Source organism: Stylophora pistillata, chromosome 2, assembly GCF_964205215.1.
Source record: "Stylophora pistillata chromosome 2, jaStyPist1.2, whole genome shotgun sequence".
NCBI lineage: Eukaryota > Metazoa > Cnidaria > Anthozoa > Scleractinia > Pocilloporidae > Stylophora > Stylophora pistillata.
In genome coordinates, this window is record NC_142520.1 from 29,580,736 (window position 1) to 29,604,601 (window position 23,866).

At 39.5% G+C, this 23,866-nt stretch overlaps 3 protein-coding genes across 8 annotated transcripts in view; 2 read left to right on the forward strand and 1 right to left on the reverse strand.

Moving 5' to 3' along the window:
- The first annotated feature begins 3,211 nt into the window (after positions 1–3,211).
- LOC111326021 (protein Wnt-5a) lies at positions 3,212–8,551 on the forward strand. 2 transcript variants are annotated; one of them, XM_022929958.2, is made up of 5 exons: positions 3,212–3,522; positions 6,303–6,345; positions 7,031–7,178; positions 7,481–7,722; positions 8,065–8,551. In XM_022929958.2, the coding sequence occupies exons 1-5, from the start codon at positions 3,392–3,394 to the stop codon at positions 8,548–8,550; spliced, it is 1,050 nt and encodes a 349-aa protein (XP_022785693.1). In that variant the 5' UTR covers positions 3,212–3,391; the 3' UTR covers position 8,551. The 2 variants fall into 2 exon arrangements, with proteins under 2 accessions (XP_022785693.1, XP_022785686.1); XM_022929951.2 differs by lacking the exon at positions 3,212–3,522 and adding an exon at positions 4,669–5,374.
- A 2,249-nt stretch (positions 8,552–10,800) lies between these two features.
- LOC111324691 (protein Wnt-8b) lies at positions 10,801–20,691 on the forward strand. Of its 2 annotated transcripts, none has more exons than XM_022928304.2 (6): positions 10,801–10,942; positions 14,440–14,600; positions 15,817–15,859; positions 17,475–17,631; positions 18,795–19,060; positions 19,978–20,691. In XM_022928304.2, exons 2-6 carry the CDS (start codon positions 14,521–14,523, stop codon positions 20,449–20,451), a joined length of 1,020 nt encoding a protein of 339 aa, XP_022784039.2. In that variant the 5' UTR covers positions 10,801–10,942; positions 14,440–14,520; the 3' UTR covers positions 20,452–20,691. The 2 variants fall into 2 exon arrangements, with proteins under 2 accessions (XP_022784039.2, XP_088603929.1); XM_088747803.1 differs by lacking the exon at positions 10,801–10,942 and adding an exon at positions 13,888–13,910.
- Positions 20,692–22,277: 1,586 nt separating this feature from the next.
- Positions 22,278–23,866, reverse strand: part of LOC111325228 (putative E3 ubiquitin-protein ligase HERC4) — a 35,739-nt gene continuing 34,150 nt past the window's right edge. For 2 of the 4 annotated variants that reach the window (XM_088747800.1, XM_088747798.1), the window contains 2 exons: positions 23,704–23,756; positions 22,278–23,420 (listed from right to left, as the gene is read on the reverse strand). In XM_088747800.1, coding sequence (XP_088603926.1) covers positions 23,259–23,420; positions 23,704–23,756 — 215 coding nt within the window. In that variant the 3' untranslated portion in view covers positions 22,278–23,258. The remainder of the gene's footprint in view (positions 23,421–23,703; positions 23,757–23,866) is intronic. The other 2 variants (XM_088747801.1, XM_088747799.1) reach the window with 1 other exon arrangement.

The window sequence follows — 23,866 nt, forward strand, 5'->3', positions numbered from 1 at the left end:
GTTTCTTTAAATAGAAACCTGGTGTGCTTAGTAACCACACATCATCCACCACAGGGGCACTAAGCCAAAGAATGTTGTAACACACTCTTTAGAGAAAGTGAAACGAGGGACAGTCAAAGTTCATGTCAATATACGGGTTTGAGCGCACTAAAACTGACTATCTCTGCTAATTTAATTATCTGACTATCTCTTGACTGACTATCTCTGCTAATTTTATTATCTCTGCTAATTTATCGAACAAAGTAATTGAGTGCATTAAAACTGACTAAATTATCTCTGTTAATTGATCGATCAAATTCCCTCTGCTATATTTGAACATACGAACTTCTATTAACAGATAATTTTAAGTTATAAACTCTGACACTGAACAGATTCTATACAGAAACTATAAGAGTTCCCTCGCGGCGATTACTTTACCTTACACAGCTGTTTTAAAGTGAAAGGGGTACATTTCTGTGGTGCTGCGTCAGTTGGGGATAATAGATGATAATTTAGTTTTAACGTTTCGAACCTTTCGTCATCGCTCTGACGAAGAGCTCAATAACGCTCGAAACACAAGCTGTAATTAGGCCAAAATATATTGTTAACTCGCTTCTAACAGAGTTGTTTAGAAGAACTTTGGTGTGGGCATGGCGCATACAATCTAAGAGAAAAAAGTCACGATTTGGCTACAAGTTGTGTTTTCATCTCAGCAAACATTTTTATAACGCCAGTGACTACCACAATTCGTGGATCGTCGTTTTGGATTTTTGATAACTGATCGACGGACCACGCTTTGATGTTGGCTGTTTTGAGGATCAGCACGGAAGTGATGTTAACACAGTAACGAGTGGTACCTATTTCACGGTACAGCATATGATAACGTCAAGGACATAAACGCGCGTGGTTTAAATCGAAGCTTCTGTGACAGGAATGGTAAGTGTTTCACCTTCTGATTCTAACTTTCATGAAAATCTATCAGAGGCTCCTTGATTCGTGTTCAGAAAGCATAACGGGTCTCTAAATTGCCGATTTGACCACAAAACATGTGATATGATGAGGTTCTGCGTAACAAGAAAGTCCCTTCCGTATGTTGAACAAATGCTTTTGAAAATGAACTTCACACTAAGAAAAATATTATCGTATTTTCTCGATTAGAAGATAGGACCTCGATTAACAGAGGTTACAAAAACTTCCACACTTCACCTCTCCGCACTTGTTAATTTTTTTCTGTTCTGCTGTGGTTCATTCAGGCAAAGCTGTATCAAGCAGCACTGTATTTAGTGATCAACCTGTATTTAGCGGTCGATTTTCAAAGTTTCGAAATTATTACCCCTTAATTACTGTGATTTTCATCTTTATTAAGCGGTCAGCTCTGTTACGCACTCGCGGTCACCCTTGACTGCGTTCCAACGGCCTTTTCGTATTGTCTTCCACCTGTATTCTACGATTACTTGTAGAGGAACCTCTCAAATAAAACTAAAAATAATCTCTCAAGTAAAATTGAATCCATTTTTATCTCCCGAAATGTTAGTTATATTTTTGAGCCCAGTTCAGTTGTACGCCAAGAGGTCAATTATGCAATTATGTGATCAGTAAACCGTCACTTTTCGACAGTATGATGGGGATACAAGCCTCCTCAAAGAAAGCCAATTCCACATTCTAAAAATAAGCCAAGGAAAATTTGACTGTCTTGTCTACGAGATGCTTTTCATCAAGCAGCAGAATCTTAGTCTTAGCACGCAGACTGATCCATTCGCGCAAAACTCTTTGTTCAAAGAACATTCCATTTCCTATTGTCTTTTTAGTATATTTAAAGATTTGTTATCTTTCATTCCCTGACTTGATAATGACGTTAGCCAAACGTCGAAACGTCGTCAACAAATCTTTAAAATACTTTTACGAAATGTTTATCGCAAATTTTTATCGCTAAATGTTTTAAAAGGCCGCTTCTTTTTCGAAAGTAAAAATATTAGAATGAAATCTGAATATTGTAAGGCACAACATACATATATTAATCTCATTTGCGGTCAATTTTAATTGATATTAAAATATCGCCGTAAGTTTTTCACTTACACAAAAATAAGGCTGGATCCATAGATCTAACGGTTCAAACGATGGCGATGATAAGCGAAGTTACATACATACATTCATCTTCTACAACTGAATCAGTGACAAGTGGCGGTCTGTTCATGCTTGTTGGTCACCAGGAAAGATGGTCATGGTATTTTCTGATTGGCCAAAAACACTGGAAATAACAACTTGACATAAGATCATAACTGCTTGGGTGAAATAGAGGAGCTTTTACCTAAAATGATCTTAAAAAGCTTTTATCGTGAAACAATTCTATCAAGTGTGTCACTGTTTGACGCCCCGTCCAAAGCATGCCAGATAAACTTGAAGACGTCGTTTCATTCAGAGCACGCAACATCTACACCTAAGTAAACATATAAAATGTTTTCCGTCTGCTGTAGAATAATCACCAGCGGCGGAAACAGTTGAATGCAGCCTTCAGCTGTTCAGCATGCGCGTACTCAGGGACTTTCTCTCCCAATAAAGGTCCGAGAGGTCGGAATTTGAGACCTTTCAGGGTTCTTGTGCTGTGTTTTCAGGAAAAACCCTTCGCATTATTAGAAAAGACTGATGAAATAAGGGCTAATGTTTCCATGGACTGGACCCCCATCTAGGGATCGGAGCCAGGGAGTAGTATTACTTCCCGTCGCTTCGTGCTGTGGAAAACGATATCAGCTACTGCCGGGTGGGCCACTTGGCTCCACTCCAGAAATTACCCCTTCTTTTTTACCATCAGTTAATACTGAGGATAGCTGAGTCAGCGTTTTCTCCAAGCTCCTCCTTTTCCTGTTCTTAAAAGGCCGGCTTTGTGTGGGCTTTGAAGAGCATTCCAACATTACATGTTATCGGTTGACTGATTTATCCAAACTACTGTGGAGGATTGGCTTAAACGAAAGAACAAAGTTGTTTTTGTTTTTTTTTTGTATCCATCCTTTTAAGCGATTTCAGTTTTATTTTATCAGAGGCAGTAAGATCATAAAAGTGGTCCCTACATTGACCTTTGATGGTGACTGTTACCCAATGTTCGTTCTTAGTTGAGGAAAAGGTGGATGACTAGCAAGTTGGCTGATAAATTCTGACTTGGGAGAAACACGAGCTGATGCATCTGCTTCCAATTTATTTCCTACATACACAAAGTAAAGATGGTATCGTATCTAGAAAAATTGAATCTATAGAGGTCAAATAACCCGGATGATCATCAACCTATTGTTCAACTGGAAGATGATACCACAAGAGCACGTATTGTTTTACCGAGCATAATTTTGCCTTTCATCACCGGGACTTAGTGTATTGTTATCTGCAGCGATCGTCAGACCGTCATCGATTCGGCGTTAGGACGATGAAGCTCTTTACGTTATTTCATGTGATTATGTTAGGTTTGTCGGTTGTACCTCTTGCAGAGTCGTGTGGAAGTCGGCTGACATTACATACCAGTTCATTTCATGCAAAGCCTTCCCAGAAGACAACAGAGTAAGTCCACGATTTAAGATACTTGATCATACTTGTCTACAGTTGTAGGCAATTTAGGTTGCAGTCTTGATACTTAGAACAAGCCAAATACGTTTTAACCTTAGTAGCTTGCAAACGTCGATGACATCGTCTTTACATCTTCCATATTTACGCAAAATGTAGTACACGTGAACTACCTGAACCGAGTGTGACTGTTTCGTGTTATTGAAAAACAATAGTATAACTTTCATTCAATTCCTACAGGAAACAAGGTTTCCGTATATTTTTCTCAGTCGTGACGATGCTGTTTCTGGTTCAGCATTCACGGTACAAAAATAAATCAGACTTATGTATCGCAGATATTCTTCCAGCCTCGTTCTCGTGCATGTCTTTTTTCCCCACATTGAGCACTTATTAGCCACTAAGCGGACCACCTCGAGACAGCACGATATCTGTTACAAAGGAGAAAAACAATCAAGCATTAGATTAATGTTTACGCCTCTTACATGCCCTGAAATACCTTTAACCGCATTTCCGTTTATCTCCTTCGGTTCCCTTTAAGCATTCCTATCAAATTTGTACGGAGCGTTTTAACTGATTTTCGTCTAAGGCCGCCTCTACTGAAAACGATGCTTATCAGTAGGAGATCAGTGAGCCTCATCGTTATCTCCCCTTTAATCCCGATGAGCTCGCAATGTATTTCCCGCCTACGTGTTAAGGCAAGTTAAGTTAAGTCAAGTTTTTGTGGGAGATTTGATGTTCTACCCAAAAAGGTATTTTTTGCAGCATTAATTAAAGGAAATTAATATATTCGTGATCAGTGAAATTGAACGAGTTACATAAATTTTCCATCATCACACTATCAAAGGCTTGCCTCCCTTAAATCTCTTGAGCGACCCAATCCCCCCCCCCACCCCTAATTTGGCCCCCTACCCCACAGTACACTAAAAGGTTTTACGTTCATTATGAACTTGTCCAGGAGAGGGCCGGTTTTACCGTATCTGCACAATGTACCAGTATATAGACATACCGGATTCTTTCTGAGGAAGCAACATAGAATAAGCAATCGAAATTATAAGACGAATATTTTGTCTTCAGGACCAACATAGCGGAGAGTGATTTGACGATTGTTCAACGACAGGTGTGTTACGTTTTCGTATGTCTGTCCTTTCTTCACAGAACAAAACCTTACTTCAACAGAATAAAGTTAGAGTTGCCGAAGTCATATAGTAAACATACCAGGCAATACAAAGCAAAGTGGGATGTTTGAAGGATGTTTAAGCGCGAGATGTGAGTTGCCGTCACTTAGAGGGGACGGAAGGGGGGATTTGTAGTAGTTAGGCTACTATGGTGCTTTTTTGGCTTTCAGGCTGCCTTTCCAGTGAATATAAACCTGTTCAACATCCATCGTTTCACAGTCATTTCGATTCAAGACGCTTAACGTACTAAAATAGTATATAACAATTACAACAATTTTACAACAATTTATCACTTATCACTTATTCGCTTTGTACACAATACAAAGATGTTAACCTTGTCTAAAAAATTTGAAACGGGAAATAAGAGGTCAAATAGCCCAGATGGTTCATTAACTCATTGTTCAGGCGATTGAAGGTTCAACCACAAGGGCACGTATTGTTTTAGAGAGCATAATTTCATCCGCATGCCAGGACTGAATATGTTATCAACTTTTTCTGCTGGCACTGTCAAACTTCGATCGATTCGTTAGAACTATGAAACTCTTCGCGTTATTTCTTGCGATCATTGTCGGTTTGTCGGTGTTGCATCTTGGAGATTCGTGTGGAAGTCAGCTGACATTACATACCAGTCCATTTCATGTAAAGTCTGTAAAGCCATCCCGGAGGACAACAGAGTAAGTGTGCGATTAAAAACTACCTGTTAAGGGCAATTTAGGTTATTGTCGTACTTAGAACAAAGCGAGTTGAATATCCGTCGCCGAGTAGCTGTCGTATGGTATCCCTATTCGGGCGAAGGGAAACCACCGCTCTCGTGCATGTGTTTCCTCCTTTGAAACTTCGTCTGATTACTGAGGGCTTATTAACTACCTAAATGACTGTAGAAAACCGAAGAAAATTGGGAATGATAAGATTGATGTTTATGTCTCCAACATACGCTGGTCTTTTGAAGAAAAACCCTCAACTGCATTTTCGTTAATCTCTTCAGGTTCGGGGCCTTTAAGCAATCCCGCGATGCTCATCAGATGGAAATGAACTTCATCGTAATGTTACGTAGGAATGAGCCTGGCGGGCTCGGGATAAATTTTCCATTTGACTGGCTAACATCCCATCTGGCAACTTAAGTTTGTTGTCTTAGGTTTTAAGCTCTGTCTAAGAAGTTACTTTTTGCTTCAATAGGTGGAACGGAAATTAATAATTTGGCGTTCAATGATATTGCATTGCATTTTCTGTAGAGCGCATTTGATCATACATTTATGTAGTTTGTGCTATTTAAATTCTAATTATTATTATTATTATTATTATTGTTACTATTATTATTATTATTATTATTATTATCATTATACCAACACAAAGTTACCGCCCTTGATCCATTTGAGTAACAACCCCCCTCCCCCGCCACTCCGGCAATTGGTCCCCCTGCCCTACCGTGCATCTAAACGTATTATGATATTACATTGTCCGGGGGCCGAGCTCAAGAGAGGGTTAAACAGTATCTGCGCAATGTACTATTATAAAGACAAGCTGTTTCTTTTTTTATGAGAAAGCAACAGAGAATAGATAATCGAAAATATGTGAGGGCTAATTTTAATTTTTTGTCTTCAGGAACAGTATAGCCGAAAGTGATTTGAAGATTGCTCAACTACAGGTGTGCAATTTGCTCGCATCTCTGTCCTCCCTTCACAAAAAAGAACTTCTCACAACTTAATCCAGCTAAAGTAGTTCAAAGTAATATGATTACCACATTAAGAGCGACAAATTGATAACAGCCCCTTGTGCATGAAATGTGTCCTATCGTTTCCGGAAATAAAGCACCGCCAGTTTAAAAAGTTAAAACCCATTTACTTTTCACTGGCCTTATTCTGGCCGTCGAAAAAACTCGTTCAGCAAAGCTATCACAAAGAAAACACAATGTTTAAAATTTTCTCTGCTTTTTTACTTAGAACATATTCGTCAGGAAGGAAGTAGAAAGTAGGGGCTCGACTTTCCGGGCCATTCTTTATTGAATACGCTCATTTAATTTCGGCTTCAAGGCAGCTAATATATGAATTAGATGGCATTGTGACCTCAACTGAGGTAAAAAAAGAAATAACGCAAAACATAAAACAAACTTTAATTATGACCCTTCAAAGAAGTTTAAGTGCAGGCTGTGCGGTAACGTCACTTGGAGAGGACGGATTGGGAGGACTAAGTGCAAGCTAGGTTACAATAGTGCTTTTGTGGCCATGACACCTCAAACTTTTCACCGTCATTCTGATACAAAACACTTAATATACTGAGATGGTATTTGCTGCGTTGTTGTTTATACACTCCAACCTGATGATCTCTTCCAGGATGATCCCCTGTTGTCGAATATCACGAGAGATGGTGTCCTTCGAGGAATAAAAGAATGCCAAAAGCTGTTTGAAAACGAGATCTGGAACTGTCCATTGGAGATGTTTAAAATGCTTTCCTTCTTTAACAACTTAACATATCCCTATGGTAAGACCTACTCGACTTAAGCCCGGATATCTCATTAATTCGTTGAAAATCCTATTTTCGCCCTAGCTACTACCGTGTAAGTATGACGCAGCAGAAAACACCCTTCCGGTTCTTCTTCCCGCGCTACCATCGCATTGGTGAACACCGTGAACCCAGCACCAGGATTTCACAGATTTGTTAATGTCACGCACTGAGCAGTTTGCTGACAGATTTACGAGTATTAGAAGAATAGGAATTTCGAATCCCACTCTTAGCTTACTTTAAACGGGTAACCAAATTTTTTTCATTGTTCTTTCTTACAGCTACTCGTGAGTCTGCTTTTATGTATGCCATAACCGCTGCCGCTATTACCCACGAACTCACTCGTCAGTGCACATTGGGAAGAATCCCCGGATGTGGATGTGGAACTGGAAGTGGGTGTGGCGAAAACGTCGCGTTCGGACGAAAGGAGGCTATGCGTTTTTTTAAAATACTGCGAAAAGGTAGTTTTCCACTGGATACTTTGACAACTGTTAACCTTCACAACTACTATGTAGGAGCAGAGGTGAGTTTTCAGGCGTAAAGAAATTATTTTTAAACATCTTATACAAAGTCTGAGTTAACGCTGAGTCTTTAGAATATTTGGACGTAGGTGATAGTATGTACATCCGTTCTGTTTACCAGGGAACGCAAAATCTTTTTCTGTACCCCAATCCCCTGCAGTTGCACCACAGCAGCGAGATCTTGGTGTTATATTGGAGAAGTAACTGTTGAAACAAGTTCTACAAGGTCTAGACATTTTTCTCGTCGCTTAATTTGGTTATCAGGATGTGGGATAACGAAAAATCGTGACTTTTCCAAACATCATTTAGACTTTTTTAAAAAGTATTTTAACTTTTGTTGACAGATTGTCCGAGAAAGCTCGCAACTGAGAGGAAGATGTGATGGCCCATTTTCTTTCAACTCCGATCCCTGCCTAATCAGAACAATGTGGAGGGTATTGGCGCCATTTGAAGTTGTTTCCTCAAAGCTAAAAGAAAAATACGACATGGCTTTGCGGGTGTCCTTCATAAACAACAGACTTCGGTCGTTGGGCCCAGCTTTCCCAATCAAACAAAGTCTTGTGTATCTCGACGACTCCCCAAGATACTTCGTGCGAAATGACAGCATAGGCTCTACTGGAATGCTGGGAAGGTCGTGCAGGAGAGATGTAAGCGATGACAAGTACAAGTGTGAGTTATTCACCGCCATCTGTAACTCTTGTGGACTGAACCCAATAACAGTGGAGCATTACAAGCGGGTTAAATGTAAATGTAAGTTTACTTGGTGCTGCAGGGTTGAATGTGAGACATGCACTGAGAAGTCTTATACTGAAATAAAGTGTTCCCAATGAGCGGCTGCTGTACTGTATCTTATCACCGGGGTGGGGTGAGTGGGAGGGGGAGTGCAAAGAGGATTTTCGGTGGGATCACTAGGTTTTCAGAGGAAACAGAGAGGGGTCAGTCGTCACCAACATCGCCAACAATTCCAGTCACGAGCCTGCGGTAGGCAGGCGGTTTCATAACAAAATGTCTGTAAACATGGCTGCCGATTTTATAGAGAAATGTATGGAAGGCACGTAAAAATTGTAAATATTCGCAATCATGAAATATTCTTTCAATTTGCCGGACCGGGATATTGATACTACAAGTAAAAACAATCTGTTAAAAAATAAACAACAATAAAACGAGTGTAGTAAACCCTTCCTTTTACTATCTCTCGAAAACGAAGGTATATTCCATACAAACCTTATAATTTAGGTGGCGAAAACGTGTGAATCCGAAGCATCAGCATGGCATAAATCATTTCTAGAGCTAGATGCTCTATTTGCCGGACCGGACCTCTGTAGCAGACCCTCTCCAGGTTCAAAATTTAAATTTTGAAGCACAGAGCGATTTTTCAGCCCCTTCAATTTTTGGCCGCAAAACAGTAGAAAATTAACAAACCGAAGTCCACGATAAAACTGCAAAATTCCCTGTTTTGGAATGACGATATCTCGTCTGTCTTTCGTCCAAATTTCTTGAAAAAACTCTCGTTTGAAAGCTAATTTTGTGGACTACATTTCCCAAGCAAGTTATTTTTCTCAGCGGCTTTGGTATGTGTTAAAATCTTGGTTATATAAACAATATATTCTGTACCTCACTTCGCGGCGATATGAGCCCGTTGATACAAGAAAAAGAACAGCGGTAAAAGGCGCTTCACGTAAGGCGCGCTGAATTGTTGTGACCGAAACAGTTGGCGATGCACAGTATAAAGGGAGCACTAAAGAAAATTGACCGCTAGTTAAATTCCAATAGGGGAAACTATAAGAATATTAAAGAACTTACGAGGCGGATCAGGTAAATTTGATCGTGACACAACCAAAATCTTCTAACCCCCTGCCCCCGGCCCCTGGGTGCTAAATAATGACTGGCCTCCTGCCCCCGGCCGCGGCCCCTGGGTGCTAAATAATGACTGGCCTCCTGCCCCCTGCCCCCGGCCCCTGGGTGCTAAATAATGACTGGCCTCCTACTTCCTGTAATGTCAAGTTCATTGAGTGTCTATCGGTGTTCATCAACATAATAGTATACAAAGAAAAATTGTACACTGACGTATTTCATAAAGAATGCGGCTTACAAAAGGAGTTACCTCAACGATTCTCGCATCCGTGGCAAAAGCAAATGAAGTGAAATGCTTTTGTGAGCTCAAGCTAGACCAAGATATGATCGCGAGTCTCTCTAAAGAATGAAGCCTCTCTATAGAATAGTTGTGTTTTGCGGTAACAGCCCCAATTAGACCACGAAAATAGAATGATGTTGTGAATTGACATCATAACTATACTTCTATTTTTGAATTAAAAAAAAAAGGACTAAAATGGACATCTGAAAATTGCTGTTAATGATGGCATGGCCTAAATGCGGACAATTTGGGTGGAAAATGACCCCGTCTATCCACTGGTATAATCAAGTATAATCTTTCCGGCTTCTTTCGATCAGCAAGCGATGGCTGCGTGCCGAACTTAATTTAAGCTGCTTCGCTTGAGTGCACTTCAGAAGTTAGGCTCGAGTTAATCGTTTCTAATTTTTGGGTGTGTCTAAATGCTACCTGTAAACGACCTTGGTGATAACATAAGCCCGACAGAACTGAGAAATCTTTCAACAGAAAAGAACTTGAAGTATGAGTTGGGAAAACTCCGCGTGAATGAATTTATACAAATTTTCCATCTAAATCCCAGCTAAAAGAATAAACAAACAGCGAAATAAATCTTATGAGACAGAAAGAAAAAAAAAAAACAAAACGAGTAAACTTGTTTGACATTGAAGTAACCAGAGCCGCTTGGCAGGCAAACCAAATCCAGTTAAACCCTTTGAAACCAATGACCGTCAAGAGTAGTGTTACAGATTTTAATAATCGATAACGATATAGTGTCAAGATCTGTCCCGTGTTTGCCATCTTTTAAAGCCCCGAGTAGCGGCACACTCGCTTTAATTAAGCTGAGGGCGATTCTGGTTCGTTTCCGTATGCGCAAGATAAGACAAATTATTCAAAATCATTGTGCTGACTTAAGCTGTACCTAAGTTGTTCAGTATAAAAGCAGCAGGAGAAAATATCTCGAGAGATTCCGTCGCAGGCGAGGCATCGTGAAGATCACTGTAATTCGCAAAAGATATTCAAAGGTGTTTTTTTTACACCGAAGAGGCGAGTATTACTGCTATTTCAAAGCAAACAACAGCTGACTTGTGCTGGGAAATTTCGTTTTGCAAAAGGTTTGTACATGTTATTCAGCACGTAGGTCATGCAGTGTCACTATTTGGTATTTGTTCAAATTTTTTTTTTCTTCCCCTTAAAACGTGGCAAAATTCACTTGAGGATTATGTCGGACTTTGAATAGAGCACCCTTATCTTTGAACGTTCGGTCATAGCGTTGCATTTCTGTGTGTGAGAGAGGGAGAGGGGGGGGGGTTGAGAAGGTTATCTAATGTTAGAGGAAAACCTTGTCTGTCTTTCACCGCGCACCCAATTACTATGTTAGGGATACACGTGCTATGCAAAAGGTTCTGACCTGTGGTTTTGATCATTGGAAGTGATAGCTTTTTCATAGTTGTGAAATTTGTGGGTCCACAAACTGTAGTAAAAAAGTCCTCAGTCGACGAATCTCCCTCTCTATGATTCACGTAAAAGGCAAATAAGCTCACACCTCATTACTGCTTCGTAAATTGTTACGTTGAATGAAAGCATGGTGTTATACACGATCGTTAGTGTTACGATTTCTAGACTGTTTCTAAGGTTATAATGATCTCTTAAGCGTAACTTATTTATCTCTGCATGTGCTTAGCGGCAAATCCGGAAGCTATAGCGAGGGGGAATGTTTCATGGGTTTTTCATGTCATTCTCTATTCATCAACCAGTGAAGTCGTTACTTGGAGTATCCCCATAGCTGATTATAAGGAGTACCCCTCCCCTCCCTTGGGGCGAAAAGCACCAAAACAAATCTTGCTCCCTATGAGGGAGGAGTACTCTCAACCAAAGCTATGTAACAATGATTTCAACCCGGCCCTGGCTGGCTTTCTCAGACAAGTTCAAACACGTGCGGATAAAATTGACTTCGACCTTTAGACGTGACGCAAGTAAGACATGCGGATAGACAACTCTGTTTGTTCTTCGTGAAAAGGTCAACGCACCGCTGGATTGCTCCTTCATGGGCTCTGAGTAGGGAGCTGGTTTGGCAAGTGGAATGTCGAGAGCTAGTAGATAGTATCTATTTTTGCAACTGCAGTGATTATTTCATTCATTCATTCTTTCACTTTCAATAATTTTCAAGGGAGGGAACTATATTTAGCTTGCAAAGTTGAACTTGAAATCACGTTAGATTTTCCATTTGCGCTATGCATGTAAAAAGATATCTTAATTTTGGCCAGATTAAAACAGACCCTCCGCGGTGCTCAATTCTGTTCTCGTGACAATTAACAGCACCGAAATATTAATCCTTTAAAAATCTATAGTGAACACCTTAGTCAAACACAAACCAAGCCGGAGAGACTTCCAATATACACTTTTATTGTCATAAGGTAATCGTACAAAATCTGAGAAAAAACAGTTTTCTCCCACCAGGTTCACTGACAAAAAACATGTTAACTAAGACTGTACTATATCTCTTTGGGCTTACTTGAATCATGACTTATGGACGTTAAGTTTTAGCCAAGGTAATCCTTTTGCAGGGAAGTTCGTGACTGCCAATCTGCGTTGATCCAACCACCGTGCAGAGGAAAACATAACTCTGTAGATCACTTTGGCTTTATTAAAAAAAAAAGAGTAGACAATTTCAGATCCATTCCATTTTCAAAGTAGATGGCGTTTTCTAGTACTTTTCAAATCACTCACGAATCACGTGCGTGCAACAAGATTAAAATAATTTGGATATTTTTTGATTTATTTCAGTTTAAGCCGGTTATTATTTGTCTAAAAATGTAAATGGATGACAGAAAGAAAACAGAAGTTGTACTGATTATCAAAAGTCACATAGATTACGTCATCATCTGCCGTTCAAATCCAAGCCGTGTCCTGTAGCATGACTCTTTTCCATTATTAAATTTTGTTTTAAAAAAAAAACTACAAAAAATGACAAAAAAAAACCATTTTGCGTAACGATGAACTGTTCACTACTTATCTACCAAATGTACAGTATATATCTTTACTTTACTGAGGAACAATACTTTTTACGCCACTCAAGATAGGTACAGTAACTTAATTCCTCAAATTACAGCACTTTAACGAATTTTTAATGCCCCTCAGAGTAAAGGACTCTCTGTTTGATTAAGTTTAGTGAACGCTTTTAATGTACCCACCGATTATTGCTTCCACAGAATTTTCATTTGATCTCTTGCAAATTGCAACTATTCAAAGGCGCCAGATATTTTTACCTCACCAAAAGATATTGAACGAAAAATGTTTCGTTCACACAAAAAGGAAATTAGCACCATAGGAATAAAAAAAGGAAAATGAAAAAAAGGACAAAGAGATATTGAAAAAGGGCGCCATATTAAGGTACAATTAGTCATACCAGACCTGGAAAGTTACATTTCCATTACCGTCTCGACAAATCTTCAGTGTAGATTATTTGCAATCCTGATTCTTGACGCCTTGCCATGAAGCAAGGAAGCACTTGCAAGATTTTTTCTCCGAGTGTTTGATGGTTTTAGCTGCCAAATTTTAATCATCTACCGGAAGTCTCTCTAGTTTTGGGTAACAGGAACTTTTTGCACGGATTTGCAAGTACTCTTTAACGTCACAATATTGTTTGTCATGTTCACATGTAGAGAAGAAGTGAAAGTGGTCACGTTTTTTACAAATGCGGAATAAAAAGATAGAACATAGCGCGCTGAGATTGGTTGAACTAAAGATCCGGATTAGAGTACTCTTGCAACGCGGTAAACCAGAAGTACACGTACGTAATTACTGATGAATAGCGACCCTGGAAGCTACTGAAAGATTTTGCTGAGACTCAACCTACCACTTAGCGATTATTCAAATGCAGTGGAATGCCCATCGCTAATGAGGTTCTAAAAAGAACCGTCGAATAAGTTTACAAGGAAATTTTACTTCGGGGCTCAATTTCAGAGTGATTTCATCCAAATTTGGTCATTTCCGACATTCTTACACAAGAGACTGGAAAGCGTGTAACATATGTGCTGTTCCATCTCGAGCTGATAGATTTCAAATTAATCCTCAGCTACTGTAAGTTCGTTTGAGTAAAATCACTTCGATTGATTATGATGAAGAAGAAACCAAATTATACTAACTTCTTATTCATCTATTCTAAGCAGGAAAATACGAGATCCCAAGTGAAATGTAACACGTAAAATATAAGTATTTTCCAAAAGACTGATTCCAATGAGCATGCGTAGCACGATCTCTTCCCCACCGCGTTCATTGAAGAAACTCTCTCCTCTCAAGTGGGTGGGTATTTTCAAATTAATTGGTTTTGGGTGGACTTGAATGAGGACCCAAGGTTAAGTAATCTTCAGAGTCCTTTCATACATTCGATAATCCAAATACTTTAAACAATAGGTCTAACAGAAAAATAAACCTCTCAATGATATTTCAGAGAAGCCTACTTTATGCCTTAATGATAGTGAATCCTGATCGGGTGAGAAAACTCTCTTGTGTTACAAATACGGGGGCAATACAACACTGATTATTCTGGTAGTCACCGGAAACTACGTAGTTATTCAATAACGGATTAATTCTTTTTATCCCTTTAAAGCTTTGGTACGTGAAAACAACGAAGGCATTTATCCATGACCCCAAATCTTCAAGTGCTGCGCGAGTCTTATAAACAGGGCTAATGGCTTCGAAACTGCTAGGACTGTGTTCGGTGATCCTGGCTGCGATAGTAGTCAGCGCGGAGATTGAATACGGCTCAAGGTAAGCGAACTTTAAAACGCACTCGTCCCTCTCTTATGTTCTGTTGATTGTAGTCTCTTTTAAGGCAGCCAGTAGCTTCAAATTGTTGCCACAGGAGAAAACATTATAATCCGAGTATTATGCACTAAACAAGTACGTGACCTTCGCCTCAGAACTTTTTTCTTACAATTTGCTTTTCCTAAGCTGAGAACCAAGGCACAAGTTTGTTAGCCTATCCAGAGCTTGCAGTGAAGGAGATAAATTTTATTGGCTGGCTTGCAATGTCTCACCTAAAAAAACATTCGCTCCAAGGAAGGGCTAACGCTCGAAACGTCAGCTTTTGTAATCGTAACGGTGGCCAATTTACCATTTCAACTTTGTTGATATATCCAAATTATTTCGTTACCCCCACCGAAGCAGCCCCAAACAGTTTCTTTAGAAACTATCAGCCTTTTCTCACCTAATATGATGGGTAAATTTCTACTAGGAAAGATATCTTGCCTACTAAATCAAAGACGTTCGAGGGAAATTCCCTGCTTCACATTTTTTATCGGTGAACTAATAAGGCAAAGAAATGAATGGTTGAAAAACAAAAAAAAGAATAACCAGCCATCTGTTTTGATAAATTTATACGAGAGAAGAGTTTCTCGTGGAAGCTTTTTTTGCCCGACACGTATGTCCTAAGCTTTATATCCTACACTATTAGTCCTATAGAGTTACAGCTCAGCTAGTTTTGACGACACATGTTGTTTTCTCTGTCAAGCTCACAGTTTGTTTTGTTATCTCAGCTAAAAGAACTACATTAATATGACGAAACCCCCGTCCACAAACAGGATTTAAAGTTGTAAATTAGATTTAAAAATTTGTTGACACGTACGTGTTTTTGGAAGCTGAATTGCTGAAATTTGTCCCATTCCTCTTAATTTTAGCGCTCCCTACCCGGTACATCATTTCCGAAAGAGAATAACTTGTCATCTGCATGAGCAAAAATATAATAATCCTGGCATTAATGACACACAGGAGGCGTGCAAATCATCATAAACACTCTAAAACCATCTAACGCTGACCTAAGATCCGTTCCAACACTTAACAGCTAAACCAAATCCAATTACAAAATTTGATTTTTAAATTGAAATATAAAAATTATGCCTCCACCCCCCAGTTACCCTCTTGAATCTATAGCTAATGATCGTTATGTTGCAGCCTTTGATTTTTTCTCCTGTCTTTTTTTTCACAGAGGCAAAAAAAACATAGTGGAGTTGAATTTTCTCCAAGAAAAGGTGTGTGCTTTGCTTCAGAAATTTTTCACATTTTGGTATATTTTTTCCCTCGAAATCACGGATTTTTTTCTTTTATTAAATTAACTTCCTTCCCCCAAATAAATGATATTTTTTGTTACATCAAACGGCCGGGTGTCATTGTCAGATGTTTCTAGATTGAACTCAAGTTAATCCGATATCTTTTTTCATTAAGTTGAACTTATCAGAATAAATAACTTTCTTCATTATTACTTTTCTGGGACTACTTTCCTCGTGACTATATGATTTTAGACAGCGCTAATGAGCAACCCTAATATGATGGGGGACTGAACATATGTTTACTGACTGGCGGTCTAATCAAGTGCTAGTTTAATATAACCTTGCATAAAACTGACCAAAATACAAAGCGGTCCCAAAAAATCATCCAAGCAGATAAGCAAGCAGTCGTCATATCATTTCTATTGGTTACGCAACACACAACATGTTCTTCATGTTTTTCCTCACTACTGAGATGTTTTTCTCCTTGTTATATAAAACCGTCAAAACTCCTGTCGAATTATTAGATGGGGTCCTCAAATTAGTATTCCCCGCCTTTGGAGATGATGGATAAGCACTTCAAAAAAGATTATTTTATCTTTTGAGTTTTGTTCTAGAGTATTCCACCAAAATGGTTTCAACTGTTCCTGAACTAGTGTTACCTTTTTATCAGGGGCTGCTCGTCGGCCAACTAAATTGACAAAACACATCAAAGGTGTTGCTTAGTCAGTAAAGATAATTTCTTCTGGCAACTTTCTCTTCCGAGCTCGGCGTATCTTCAAGCCAAATCAATAGGAAGCTAAATCATTAAGCTCATCCGCGATTTGTTAGAGTTTTTTTTAATTCGGTTACATTTATCTACGTCACAATGTAGTATTGGCCAGATTTAAGATATCACAGAGATTTAATTAAGGCAGCTTGTTTAATCTTAGTTTTCACAGCTTTGACGCTTAATTTGTTTTTACATCCCCACACGGGGTCTTAGGTCCCTTTTTTTTTCTTTGTTTTTGTTTTCTTTTTTCTTTTTTTTATTTGAGCGGAAATATGGTGTGCTTAAAGATACGGGGGTCCAAAAGTATCTCAAGCTGCTAAATAGAAATTAAATCCGCCTTGGTTAAACCGTTAATGTTTCTTAACCACTGATTTCAGTTTAGTGATAAATGGGTAATTGTACGGAAGAGATAATAGATCTTTCAAAACCACAACAAAGTTAAAAGGGCCGACTAATCCAGCTTTGTATCAGTTAATGCTATTTTACTGAATCGACCAAAATTAGATCTTAAGAGGCGTTAACAATGCAACCAAGACTTTTGTCGTAAGCAGGGTTGGTGTTTTCGAGTTTACCGAGCTATTTTTAGAAAAGGATCTTGTTGAATGATCTTGGTGACGGGACGAAAATTTTGTGGTTGTCTTGGAGCGAAACGTAAGGAGGAAGAATGAATGTAGAGATTAGAAGATGCAACCGCAATTCTTTTGCACTAGACCGTTGACCATAATGGAAAGAGAAGATAATCAAAAATTGGTCACAACGACTCACCGGTCATGTTTCGGCAGTTCATTTCATTTCAGTTTTCGCTTCATTATTTGAATTCTCTTTTAGACCTATCCGAATCTTACAAGCATCATTAAAGCAGGGGGATATCGTGCCATGGAAGAATGTCGAAAATTATTCAAGAACGATATTTGGAATTGTACCATTGATAACAGATACATGATAAAGGAGTTGCCCAGTTTTGTCAAACCAACCATTCCTTATGGTAAGTGTATTCCGTGACGGTAGGCTTACGCCACAAAAGTCAATTTCACCCCCAAGCCTCGCTATGAAAATGCTTAGTGGTGAATTTCGAGAAGAAAGCAGTTAGTCCAAAAAGTGTCATTAAAAAAAGAATATATATATATATATGTATATAGATATACCCACGTGAAAACATCAATAGCCCGCGAGCAGGCACTCCTTAAGATGCGCGTTTCTCCGCCGGCGGAAAGATTTAGGACGAGTCCGGGAAAGGTTTGTCGGGGTCTGGCACTAACTCTGGCACTTTGCAGACCTCTCGCCGGTACGCTTTGCTAAAGGACTTATACTTTCCCGCGGGCGTAGAAGCGTCACCGTACCAAAGCACTAGTAATGAAGGCCTGCTGGGGGTTCAAAAGAATATAAGAGGGGAGCAAAGGCTTGAAAGAGTGTAGTGTAAAAGAAGCTTTAAATTTACCCATGATTCTTCTTAGGTGATTAAAGCAGGCACTATGTAAACAACAACATCAATTTACAAAGAAAACGAACACATAAACACACAATTAATACACGACAACTGAATGACGCAAAAAGGACGAAACTGTCAACCGCAACGACGAAAGAAAAACTTACAAAATAAAACAATAGAACAGCAACAACAACAACCAGCCAAAACGAAAAAACAGGAATAACTAGCGAATGCTTCCTGACTATTTATCTTTATAAACTAGGACATCCTTCTACGCCTCGCTATCATGATGACAAAGCAAATTAAGTTTCTGGCTCTCTAGTAACAACTTCCTGTCGTCGTGGGATTCAAAACAACATTCATTCCCCATTACTATATTCCTCAGTGCTGTAAGTACGTGCGCTACGAGTAGTCAACTAACGGGCCGTATTTCACTCCACAGCCCACTAAATTCAAAATTTTGTTTGAATTGATATCTTCCCCCTCTATTTGAACCCAGAGAAATAATCTAACTAACCTCGTTTACTCGCTCCGTACAGTGAGTTAAAGGTCTGAACCTTTTTTATTCCGCGCGGTTGTAAGGCCTAAGCGCGAATCACGCGGGTCATACAAGTCTCTACTCAAGCCTAATGCTAGTCCATCTCAAAAACGCGGGTCAAACATTCGAGCGAAAAAGTAGAGGTTAGTAAGGGGTATTTATCTTTGCCATTTCATTACAGCGACACGGGAGTTTGGGTTCATAATCGCCATCAGTACAGCTGCTGTTATAAATGAGGTCGCCCAACAGTGCCAACGTAGCAGAATACCCGGATGTGGGTGCGAGCTGAAAACAGAAAACGATGGCAACGAAGAATTTCAATGGAGCGGTTGTGGTGACAACGTCAAGTTTGGAGAGAAGGAGGCCAGGAGATTTATGAGCGTCTATAGGAACGGAAACAATGCTCGGAAGGCTTTTCATTTTCACAACTCTGAAGTCGGAAGAAAGGTAACGTCACCTGCTTTGCTTATGTCAGGTTTCTTAACTCTTTGAATCCTGAACGTAACCAGCTTCTAAATCTCCTGACAATATCACCCCTGAACCACACATTAAGGTCACGAGAATTAAGAAAAATCACCACTAACTAAGAAGCTTTTGTCTGCTTAACAGATTCTCGGCTTATCGGCACCATAGGTAATGTGTAGAGACAAGTTTTGAAAACATGTATACTGATATTAGGGGTGAAGCTCGCTGCACAGTCTCTCTTCTCAGAGCTTTGGTTAATTTTACTGAACGACTCCCATCTGCTGGACTGTCACTAGATATCTTGAAACCCTGGCCCTCAATCACTTTTCTGTTGTTGTTCTTGTTGCTGTTGCCGAAAGGTTTTACGAGTGTTCTTAGTTACGTGTTATACATGTGCAGGGGTTTCATGAAAGCGTTCTCGTGTCCGGGCATAGCCGCCCAATATGCAATCAGCAGCCGCTTGTAAATGATCGAAAACTCTGCATTTGACGTTGGCAAATTCTCAAACGTTTGGAATTGCCTCTAATTGCAGTTCATTACCATGTGCATTCAGATAATAACTTGTTTTTAAAGCGCTGTTGCTTTCTTTTCGCTACCGCACCGTGCGAACAAGGCCAAGTCACGTCGAACAGTTGTCCTCGATTGTATCGCAGCTGTTCTCTCAGTATCGCTTCAAGATTCGTGCGATATCGGTTTCTCACGTGAAATTTAATGTGGAATTTTTCTCGTCAGGTGTTGAACTATTTTGTAGCATGAACATGATTGACCCTTGCAGTCCTTGCAGCAGATATTTAGGTTTCACTCGAAAGCAATCTTTAATCCAATTAATTCTCATAATGATTCAAGTGTTTAAATGTAGTTTTATTTCTTGAACATGTACCAACTTTTCCCTATGTTAGGTTGTTCGCTTGAGTCGAAAGAAAGTGTGCAAATGCAATGGACTTTCAGGAAGTTGTACCGCAAAGATTTGTTGGAGGCAAATGGAGGCCTTTGAAGTCATTGGGGAAAAGTTGAAATTAAAATATAAAAATGCTTTGCGAGTGTGGTACGCAAATAGCAAGCTTCAAGAGCGAGGCAAAAACAAATTGTCAGCGAAAAAGAGAGAGAAAAAGCTGGTTTACCTCGATCCTTCGCCAGATTACTGCGTACCTAACAAAACGCTGGGCTCCCCAGGAATGTTGGGAAGAATATGTCGCAGTGATGGAGGCACCACCGTAAAGAAGTGTCACTCCCTCTGTAACGCTTGTAAATTGAAATATCAAACAGTTCAGGTGGTTAAGGAAGATAAATGCCGCTGCAGGTTTGTGTGGTGTTGCAATGTTGAATGCGATACTTGCAAAAGCAAATATCACAAAACCACCTGTGTCGCCTAAGACGGGCATCTTATGTCCGTTATGTTAAACATCATGAAACGTCATTTGACGTGACGAGACGCAGGGACTGAAACAATGGCTGGAATTGAGTGAGTCCCTATGGGGAGAAGGGGAACTAAACAAACGAAAAATGCTTATACTGTAATATTAAAAATACCTTGGATTGCATGCATTCAAATAGCAACTACAAAAGAAACAAACTGAATTGAAAAGGCTGACACGTATCTCTCACTTAAAGACTGCTTCTCTGATAAATAGTTCACTCATTTCCTCTTATATCGCTATTATTTACAGTATTTTTGGTTAAAAAAACATCGGGAATTGGAACGTTACGGGATAATATGTATATGCACTATGTCGAGTGTTATCCCAGATCCATTCTTAAGGACTGGCAGGGTAATGGGCTCCTGGGACTGGTTAGTCTTGTAAACACATGTCCAGACGTCACGTCACTTTCAGGAAAAAGTGACGTTATTAGTGAGTTTTTCTATCAATATATCACTTATTTCGAAGCTCCATGGCTTGTGGGCAGGTCCTCATTATCAGCGCTTGGGAACAAGCCTTCAAGTATGAAGCATTGAGCAATGAGAGGTCTGCAAGAGATCTGGTGCTGATAATCATTAGTGCCAGACCCCTACTCGTCTCAAATCCTCCCGCGGGCGGAGAAACGTGCGTTTTGCAGCTGCACTGATAACGAAGGCCTGCTCGCAGACTAGCGGCTTTGTACTGTTTGTAATGAGAAAAATAGGCGCATGAATAGTTAGGAAAGAGGGGATTGAAAGAGTGAAGGACTGTTGAGCGTGATTGAAAAGAGTAGGGCTTTTGGTGTTATTAAGAATACATAGTTTAGGAACATCGCTGGTGATATAGTGTGAGTACATCCTTAATTGGGGGGGGGGGGGGGGGGGAAGAACAGATTTATTTAAAAAACTGTTAAATCGCCAGTGCAATTTGTATCAGAGATCGTACTGACGAGTAGGTGCGCTGTCACTATTTCATTCTTAACATCTTTTTTATGTTTGAATTAACTCATCTGCTTTTTTGGAGCGAACACGTAATGCTGACGTTATTTTGTGAAAACAACCGCAACAACAAAAGGCGGATGATGTAATAAGCAGGGTTTCCGGCTCAGTACAGAACAATGGCTCATCTAACATCTCCTTATAACTTATTCTACTAAGTATACGTAATCGCATATTTCCCCGGAAAATTAAAGACTGCTAGTTTTAAGAAGTTGAAGACATTACAAGAGTAGCACTGATAATAACCAATAAACTTCAATTGGCAATTGCCAAAATTAATGATAAATACCCTGTCTCAGCCAATCTGCAGGTAGCTATGTAGCTCTCTGTTATAAATTCAGAAAATGTTCTTAAGTCACCATAACCAAGCTTCGACGAGCAGATTGTTTTTCTTTGTCCCAAAACTTCCTACCTCACGTGGTGTTATTAGTCACCCTCAGAGGATTACATAGATGTATCAAGGGACCCACGCAATGTGTTTTTAACAGAAGCCCAACATTTCATATTAGTTACTATTCTTTTTCTACAATTGGTGTCACTTGAAGGCGTTGTTTCTCTTCTAAAAAGTGGTCAGCTACATGTCGGGTCAGAAAGTGGACTTCCTTCATGGAAACATCTTAGTTTTTGCATACTTTGCTACGAAATTTTTTTACGGAGGAACTAATATCGTCTCTCATTCGTCTCGAAGTGGTGTTCAGGATGACCGAGTCAAGCAATTTTCCGAGCGCTTTATACCAAAATTGTGTAACTTCTGTCTTCAGTCTTGAATTTGAAAAACAAAAAGATAAAAGGGCGAATACCCGGTTTCGAAATTTTAAAAATCGTACATGTATTTATTTCAAAAGTTTTATAAACCAAAAACTGTACTTCGATTAACAAATCTTACATCCTTTCTTAAAGCTGGGATACGGTGGACGGCAATAATTCATTGCCACACGACGCTTCAGGGACAAATCGCCAACACATTTGATTTCGCTTCGTGGAACAAGGAGAATTAAGCGAATTAATTCCTCGTCTTGGCAACAGAAAGTGGTCCCGGAATAAATCGCAAAATTCAATCCTGGTTTGAATTCAAGCCACGTTTCTAGCAATAAAATGAGCCGCAATAATTGTTTAAGACGCACTCGAAGCGGTTTTGTCATAGAAACTCGTTCGAACGAACTTTCGCCCTGTGTTTCCCAGCCTTAAAATGTGCTATCACGGGTCTAAAGCAGTACACTTCCAATAGAAAAAGGCTTTTAGAATTCAAATTCTAAGAGCATTGCGCTGAATTGTTTCATAACGCTGCCAAATCTTGGTTTATGGAAAAAAATCACTTCTTGACTTCAGCAAAAAGAACACAGTCAGCAGTTGACTTCAAACAACTGCAAACTAAAAAGCGCTGAGAACCACAAACAAGTCTTACAAGTCCATGATACTCGTCATTTGGTATTTTACGTCAGAGAGCTTTTGACCCTGCAGGTTTTTGGGGAACACCTTTCGGACCAGTGCAATTTGTACCTTTGACAAACGTACAGCGTGCGTGTTTTCCATTGCCTCACAACAAATCGCAAATCCTTTGTTTGGGAAGGCACTCTCGCATTTTGTCCTTACCAACGAAGCAGGACTGATAACAGTAAGGGCGTGGCCACATCCTCGGTTAGTTTGTCATGTCGCTGTTATTTGGATCATCGCAGAAGCTTTTTATCTCACTCTCTTAACCAATAACTAGTTTTTAACACAAACTAATGCCTCCAGAAAGCCGGGAATAAGTCCACTTAGCATAAAAATGACTGATGTATTTTTTTACGCAAGCCCAAAGCCGGTTGAGTACTCTACTGCTTGGCTCAGTTTTGTTGACATCATTTGTCTTGTTGGGTATCTCGGTAAATCCAGCAGATTGAAGCACGTGTGAGCCACAGGAAGGTGATCTCCATGTTTTCCTCCAGCAACGGGCTGAATTATAATCTGTTTAAAAAAACGCATAACGAGGATTCCAGACTTAGGATCACTAACTTTGTTTGACTCTAAAACTCGTGAAGTTAGTCTTCTAAAAGGGTCCTATGAGAGTAAAGTGATATCAATTATCTCAAGCATTGTGATTGCTGAGCTCAATTCTACTTGGTCAGCAGACTTCGTTTAAGTATTTCAGCATATCACACTTTCAAGCTATTTTCTGATGGCCTTGATAGTAATGAACTCCACGATCCCTAGCAAAGCAATCATGGAATTATTACGAGGCTAGTTATACCTTCATGGATTTCATTCCTAAAATTGGTACTCTGTCACTTCCGGTTAGGAAAGCTGAAGGATAAAATTCAAATAGACGTTTTAAAACACTTTTTCTCTTTATTGTAACTCATAGTGAGAACGTGCTCTATGATGCTCAATTCAGCGGGCCATATTTCGCTGAA